Source organism: Bos indicus x Bos taurus, chromosome 5 (genome assembly GCF_003369695.1).
Source record: "Bos indicus x Bos taurus breed Angus x Brahman F1 hybrid chromosome 5, Bos_hybrid_MaternalHap_v2.0, whole genome shotgun sequence".
Lineage (NCBI taxonomy): Eukaryota > Metazoa > Chordata > Mammalia > Artiodactyla > Bovidae > Bos > Bos indicus x Bos taurus.
Window position 1 is genome coordinate 18,979,353 of NC_040080.1, and position 7,475 is coordinate 18,986,827.

The 7,475-nt window shown below is 42.7% G+C and overlaps 1 protein-coding gene across 1 annotated transcript; it reads right to left on the reverse strand.

Annotated features, from left to right (window-relative positions):
* Positions 1 to 596: 596 nt before the first annotated feature.
* On the reverse strand, positions 597 to 6,126 carry AICDA (activation induced cytidine deaminase). Its single transcript, XM_027543524.1, has 4 exons — positions 5,981 to 6,126; positions 3,083 to 3,356; positions 2,697 to 2,812; positions 597 to 1,894 (listed from the first exon to the last, which is right to left on the reverse strand). The coding sequence occupies exons 1-4, from the start codon at positions 6,119 to 6,121 to the stop codon at positions 1,841 to 1,843; spliced, it is 585 nt and encodes a 194-aa protein (XP_027399325.1). The 5' UTR covers positions 6,122 to 6,126; the 3' UTR covers positions 597 to 1,840.
* Between the last annotated feature and the right edge of the window lie 1,349 nt (positions 6,127 to 7,475).

The window sequence follows — 7,475 nt, forward strand, 5'->3', positions numbered from 1 at the left end:
TATCTTAGGCTTTCCCTGAGTTCTGAAGAGCAGACTTATGCAGGCATGAATTAGGAACTTTCTCAGACTTAGGTATTTGATAAACTGTGAATTAATTTGTGTGTGTGTGTGATCCATATTCAGTCTTTTGTCGATGGATATCCACTTGTTCCAGCATCATTTGCTGAGAATACTGTTCTTTCTCTACTGAATGGTCCCGGCACCCTTGTCAGAACTCAGTTGAACATAGATGTGTGCACTTGTTCTTGGACTCCAAAGTCTATTCCATCATACGGACTTTTCTGTAGTTTAACTTTTTAAAAATCACCTTTGGAATTACTTTGGTTTGACCTTTTATCTCCAAAGCTCCAAAATTATCATTTATTCAGCTGATTGAGCCAGAATCAAATTTGCTGTGGGAAAAATTTACTAAAAAAATCAAGAAAATGGATTTCATAGCAATGTTAATACAATGTTAGACTATGTTACAATTATATGGTTTACTATTAGCATTTCCAAAGGTATAAATGTATGAGACATTACAAATCCATTTTAACAAAACAAAAAGGAAAATTATGATAAAAATGAGACACTGCATACCATAAACATATAATATGAATACATGAATAAGGATTTTTAATATTTAATTCTTTCACAAATTATGTACAATAAGAGTAAAACAGTACAATTATGCATTCAAGTTTTTTTCTTTTTTTGCTTTCAACTTTTCCTGTAGATCTGTTTATCTGCATTGCAAGGGTTGCTAGGTAATAGCTGTGTTATGGTTATTCTGAATATTTTTCTGACAGTCCATGATAGTTATTAGGAACAAATAACCAGTTTGTGCTGTGGTGGATCATTCCATTTTAATGGATAAAACACTATTTCCTTGCAATGCTCTGTCGTCCTTCTCTCTCAAATACTGTCTTCTGTCACAGTCTCTTATATTGTCACATCTTTGAGAGAAGGGACCCATACATGCAAAAAAAAGGGAAAAAATCTTGACCTGGTTGACTTTGCTGAGGTTCAGAGAGAATGGACTTTTTTCTTTTCTCAACATTCAAGCAACTCCCTTCCAAGTGTTCACTAGTTATGTGGGAAATGTGTGTTTGCACAATTAAGATTCTAAAAGGATCTTTTTGCAGATTTGTTACCTGAGGTATCAATTCACTTGTAGCATGTCTTTTCCACAGCCCTCAAATTCATTTTAAGCTCCTTTATTATACAGCATCCTAACGGTGATCATGCATATTCCGTGCCAAGAAAAAATTAGTATGTACAAACATTAAAATCAGGCTTCAGACAATTAAACACAGAACACATGCTTGGATATTAATGCTTTGAATAGACAGCTTGGGGTTGCAGTCACCCAGGTTCTCTCATTAGGTTCTGTGGATCACAGGGTGGCAAGTTTGTTCACTTGAAAGTGAACCCCAAAGGAAAAGAGTAGAAAAATCTATCGTTAATACCGTTAGAAAACGCAGAACAAGAATCAAATAATTAAAAATACTGGTCATAAAACCTCTGATCCTCTCACCATGCTTCTCAGCATTAACCTCTTGCTTTCTCTGCTTAAAAGTCAAGAGTACTGACATAGGGGTTCCCAGGCCCTGCAGTTCTGCCGTTTCCCAGTAGGGGGCGACGTTACATTGAAAAACTGAACCAGTGTTTTGGCATTAACCCTGGTGGGTCTGTGTTCCTTCTCTTTTCAAGACAGTTTTTTTAAAAAAGTCCTCTATGAATACTTTTTTTCTAAACTCAAAGTGAGAGTTGAAGAACAGCAGAATTCTTCAAAGATAGTTCTTTTACCCCACTATCTTCACAGATACTTCTTTGTATGTGACATTCTTGAAGGTTGGTATCAAAGTCCCAAAGTACGAAATGCATCCCGCAAGTCATCAACCTCGTAGAGTGGCTGTGGAGAAAGACAGTGGGTGACTTTGTAATTTTTGTGTTAATTTTTTCTTTTTAAAATTTATATCTTTTGGTTGCACCGCATCTGGGATCTTAGCTCCCCGACCAGGGGTCGAACCCATGTCCCCTGCCCCAGAAGCTCAGAGTCTTAACCACTGGACCACGAGGGACGTTCCCATTAATATTTTTTAAGAAAAGAAGGGGAGAGGGAGAGGAAAGAGAAAGAGAGGAAGAAATTTTCCTAGGAGTAAAATGGATTCTGAGGAGAGTCTAAGTTAAAGATGTGAGTGAGGAAAAGAGAGGGGAGGGGATTAGGGTGGGGAAGAGGGGAAGGGAAAGGAATCTTACTGGAAGGCTGGTGCTTGGGCTAAGTCGTGTCTGACTCTTTGCGACCCTATGGACTGTAGCCCACCAGGCTCCTCTGTCCGTGGGATTTCCCAGCAAGAATACTGGAGTGGGTTGCCATGCCCTCCTCCAGGGGATCTTCCCAACCCAGGGAACGAACCTGAATCTTTTTTGTCTTCTGGATTGGCTGGCGTGTTCTTTACCACTAGCGCCACCTGGGAAACCCCAGAGGGCTAGTAGAGGGCTTTGAATTGTGAAACAACATTAGAGCAAACTCAGTTGTAGGAGAAATGACAACAAAAACAGAGAAGAGAAAGTTTTCATCAGGAAAAATAAGGGGAGAATGATAAACACACACAAACACACACGCGGAAATGTAGGAAATATAAGTAGTGTCAGGGATAGATAACTTTGGAGAGAGAAAGAAAATGAGAAGCAAAGAAAGCCCCCTCACTTACCAAAAGGATGCGTCGAAGCTGTCTAGACAGACGAACCGAATTTTCATGCAGTCCCTCCCAGGCTTTGAAAGTTCTTTCATGATTTTCCACAAAAGTATTCCAGCAATAAAAATAATCTATTTGAAAATTTAAAAAGGAGAGGGGAGGGGATGGGTCAGAGCTCAAATCATGAGGAAAGAAAGAAAACCCTGCCACCCCCTCCCCCAAAGTCTTGGGTCCACCGATTCTTTTCCTCCAATTCTCCTTGACAGCTTTCAGCCCCAAAGGCGAGTTAGGACTTTGGGGGCGAGTTAGAATTCTGCCCGCTCTCTCCTCTCACCCTGGCTTTTCCCAATCTGAATGGCCAGTCCTGCTCTGGAGAGCCGGGCCGAAAGTTCCCCGCGCACCTTTGAACGTCATGATGGCGATCTGGACTCCAGCGCGGTGCAGCCGCCGCAGCCCCTCTGGCTCGGCCTTGCGCTCCTTGTCGCAGAAGTAGAGGCGCGCCGTGAAGATCCGCAGGCTCAGGTTGGGGTACCCCCGCAGGAAGTCGGCCACGTGCCGCGCACAGTCGTAGCAGGGGCTCCAAGACGTGAACCAGGTGACGCGGTAGCACCGCCCAGGGTCCAGATCCCAGTCAGAGATGTAGCGGAGGAAGAGCAACTCCACGTGGCATCCGGCCTGGGGAGAGAGCAGAGACTCGGGATGGTGACCGACCTTGACTGTCCTGCTGGTAGCTTCATCGTCATTAATTCGTGTCCCTCCCAGCGGTCAGCCTTTTTGGCGTGTCTGTCTTTGGTTTTGTCCGAGGTTACAGAAAGGCTAAGCAGCTGCCCGAAAGGACATAATGATGAGTGGTGATCCTAAACTCTTTGCACTTTTGGCTTTGGGAAGGGAAAAGGGTGCAGATTTTCTGTGGAACAGTGGGAGGATGGAATGAGTTGAGTGGGTCAAGTAGCATCACACCATCTCAGATTTAATTTTGTTTGTGAAGTTGCTTTTCCTTCCTTGGAGAGGAAGAAACGGCTTGGAAGTGCTGTTGATGTAACCGTTGTGAAAATACACTGGACTCCACTACACCAAGTGGAGAATAAAAAGTTAGGGTTAGGAGAGTCTGAGACTGACAAGTGGGTGTTGTAAAAGAGGTAGTAGGCACCGGTTGTGGTTTAAGAACAATTAAACACAGGGGTCCCTTGTTTTATTGTGCTTGGCTATATTGGACTTTGCAGATACTTTGTGTTCTGAAGGTTTGCGGCAACCCTGGTGTCATTTTTTCCAGCAGCATCCACTCACTTTGTGTCTCTGTGTCGCAGTTCGTGATTCTTGCAAATTTCAAACTTTTCATTATTATGGTTATCTGTGGTCAGTGATCTTTGTTACTAGTATGACTCATTGAAGGCTTAGATGATAGCAATTTTTAGCATTAAGCTTTAAAATTAAGATATACACTTTTTGTTTTAGATATAATTGTATTGCATACTTAAAAGAACTGTAGTATAGTGTAAACATATAACTTTTGTATGTACTAGGGCTTCCTTGGTGGCTCACATGGTAAAGAATCTGCCTGCAATGGGGGAGATCCAGGTTTGATCCCTGGATCGGGAAGATCCCCTGGAGAAGGCATGGTAACCCACTCCAGTATTCTTGCCTGGAGAATTCTATGGACTAGAGGAGCCTGGCAGGCTATAGTCCACAACAAAACTCCATTTAACTTATGAGGAATCAGAAGATCAAAGAGTTGGGTGACTTATGGAACTTAGGTCTTCAGATTCTGGGAGCAATGACTTCTCTGCACTATGAAGTGGACTTGCTATATCTCACTGTGGTGATTACTATTACAATCATGGGGGTCATACAAAGAGCAAACTCATTACAGGCACACCTCGGAGATTTTGTAAATTTGATTCCAGAACATGGCAATAAAGCATATTGCAATAGAGAATATTGCAATAAAGTGAGTCAAATTTGGGGGTTTCCTGAAAGTGCTCTCTCAGGGAGAGAGAAGGAAAGGAACACAAAAGCTTTCTATGTTTAGAATGTGTCTTATCACCAAATAGGGAAAAGATTAGAAGCTAAAACAATTGCAGTGGGACAATGAACACAACACAAATAGAGGCCAAGAAAAGTGAGATATGTCAGTGTCATTCTGCCCAGGGATTCTTCCCTGCGTTTCCACCAAGACCACATGTCAACTGCATGTTATGTAAACTCTTCTGGATTTTGGTGATGAAGTCTCTTGAAAATGTAATTCTCTCATCTTCTAGGTTTTTTTTTTTTTTAATGCTAGATGTGTTATTGCTCAGTTGGTGAAGAATCTGCCTGGAATGTAGGAGACCTGAGTTCAATCCCTGGGTTGGGAAGATTCCCTGGAAAAGGAAATGGCAAGTATTCTTGCCCACTCCAGTATTCTTGCCTGGAGAATCCTATGGACAGAGGAGCCTGGCAGGCTACAGTCCATGGGGTCCCAAGAGTTGGAGACAACTGAGCGACTAAACCACCACTGCTGCCATATTATTGAGAAGCAGTTTTTATTATTTATCTATTCATGGCCTCTCGTTGCAGAACATGAGCTCTTGGGTGCGAGGGTTCAGTAGTTGCAGCATGAAAGCTCAGTAGTTGTGGCACGTGGGCTTAGCTGCTCCAGGGCATGTGAAATCTTCCTGCACCAGGGATCGAACCTGTGTCCCCTGCACTGGCAGGCAGATTCTTCTCCACTGTGCCCCAGGGAAATCCTGATCTTCTAGTTTTAATTCATGGCTTCCCTGAATTTTCTGAGGGTCACTATGATGAATGTACTTACTGGCTTATGATCTAGGTGAGCAGGAAGGAATAGAAATCATTTGAAAGATAAAACTGAGTCATTAATTTTTCCTAATTCTTCTTCCTTCATTATTTAAAATTCCAAAGCCACAATTTGTTTTTCCACGTTTACAGTTCAGCTTGAATGAGCTGATAAGATTCCCCCAAATAAAAAATCTCTTTCTTTTGGTTTCTTCCTTAATCTGAAAAGCAATTTGGATGCTGGGGAAAGGAGAGGAAGGTTTGGGGCAGTGATTCTTAGCACTGAAACAAAGTGTGGCCTTGATGTGCCCAGCAGGATTCGGGAGGATGTTAAATGACCGCCTTTGGAACCTGTCTATTGTGGGTGCAGAGACATATAAAAGAGAAAAGATATCTCAGAAATCTAATGGAGACAAATGAACCAGGCTGAGTAGCATCATCAGCAGGTGGCTATAAAAGTGCCCTCAGTGTAGCTGCTTGGGAAGCAGGCATTAATTAATTAATAGCAAGATATTAATTGATACCTTGTTTCGAAGGTGCCCGAAGTCCAGTGAGAAGGAGGTGGGACTGTCCCGCCGCTTCACCACGTAGCACAAGTAGGTCTCATGGCGGCCCTTAGCCCAGCGCACGTTTTTGAACTGGTAAAGAAACTGTCTCTGCTTCATCAAGAGGCTGTGGGTGAGAGAGGAGGGAGGAGATGCAGCCTTCTTGGCTTTCCATCAGCTTTTAAAGAAAAATCTGTAATACTTGGGCCAAACCAGAGGAGATGCTCTTGCTTCCTTATGCTGGATGCCTAAGAGTTAGTGCACTTCAGATCCACTACAAACCCCTTTTCATGCTTGTACTTAAGACCAGTTGAGACAGCAAGAACCCCAAAGCGATCCACGCTCACAGGACAGGCTCCTCCCATGGCTGCCTTCTGGATGTTGATAACTTGGAATTACAGACGTCTTTCCCAGTTTCATCTTTTCAGGTTTTCACTCCATTATTAGTCATGTCTGACTCTTTGCTACCCCACGGACTATAGCCCGCCAGGCTTCTCTGTCTATGTCAAGAATACTGGAGTGGATTGCCATTCCCTTCTCCATGGAATCTTCCTGACCCAGGGATCGAACTTCTGTTATCTCCTGCATTGGCAGGTGGATTCTTCACCACTGAGCCACCAGGGAGGCCCCAACCTCTACCTAAATGTCCAACATAGATCTCAGAGTCTAAGTGGTCAAAACAATATTCCCAAATTGCCCTGTCCTGACCTCCCTCTCCTATCCTACCAACTTGCCATCCCAAGTATGCAGTCTAAAAGCTTGGAATCATTTTTGATTCTCCTTCACTCATATTTAATTAATTAATCATCTAAATTTATTGAGTCAAACTTTCCAGTATTTCTGGGAGTGTCCCTGCTCTGTTCTCTCGGTTCTGTGCTTCAATCCAATCCCTAATCTTTCTTTTTATCACATTGTCCTGATCTCTTAACTGATCTCTCTGCCTGTAGTCCCTTCAAAATAAGTTTCCATGAGGTGCCCAAGAGATCTCAGAAAATCTAGAATAAACTCCAAACTCGTTAATTGTGGTAAAGCTTTTACAATTGGACACATCTACAATTCTAGCCTTGTTTCCTAGTATTTCTTTTTTCTCCCATCATTTCACCCCCTTCCTTACCCCTGTAGCAGGCCCCCTGGCACTAGTCTTTAGTTTTCTTTCCAGCCGTCTTGCTGGAATACATCTCCTGACTGAATCCTTACTTGCCTTTTTTACCCCCACTGCGCAAAAACCTACCCCCCCTTCAAAGCCTAACATCAATTTCAGCTCTTCTAGGAAGACCTCTCTCAACTGCCACTATCCCCTCTTTCTAGGCAAAATTGAACATTAACAGCAACAAAAAAAACCCTCCTGAAGTTTCCTGCTGTTCTCCACTCATCCCTATCAAAGAATTCAACTTTTGTTATCAATTGATTGCTTCATCTGTCCCCCTCAGATGTAGAATGTAGATTAGAATTTCTGTGCTTTGAGTCAGGAAGT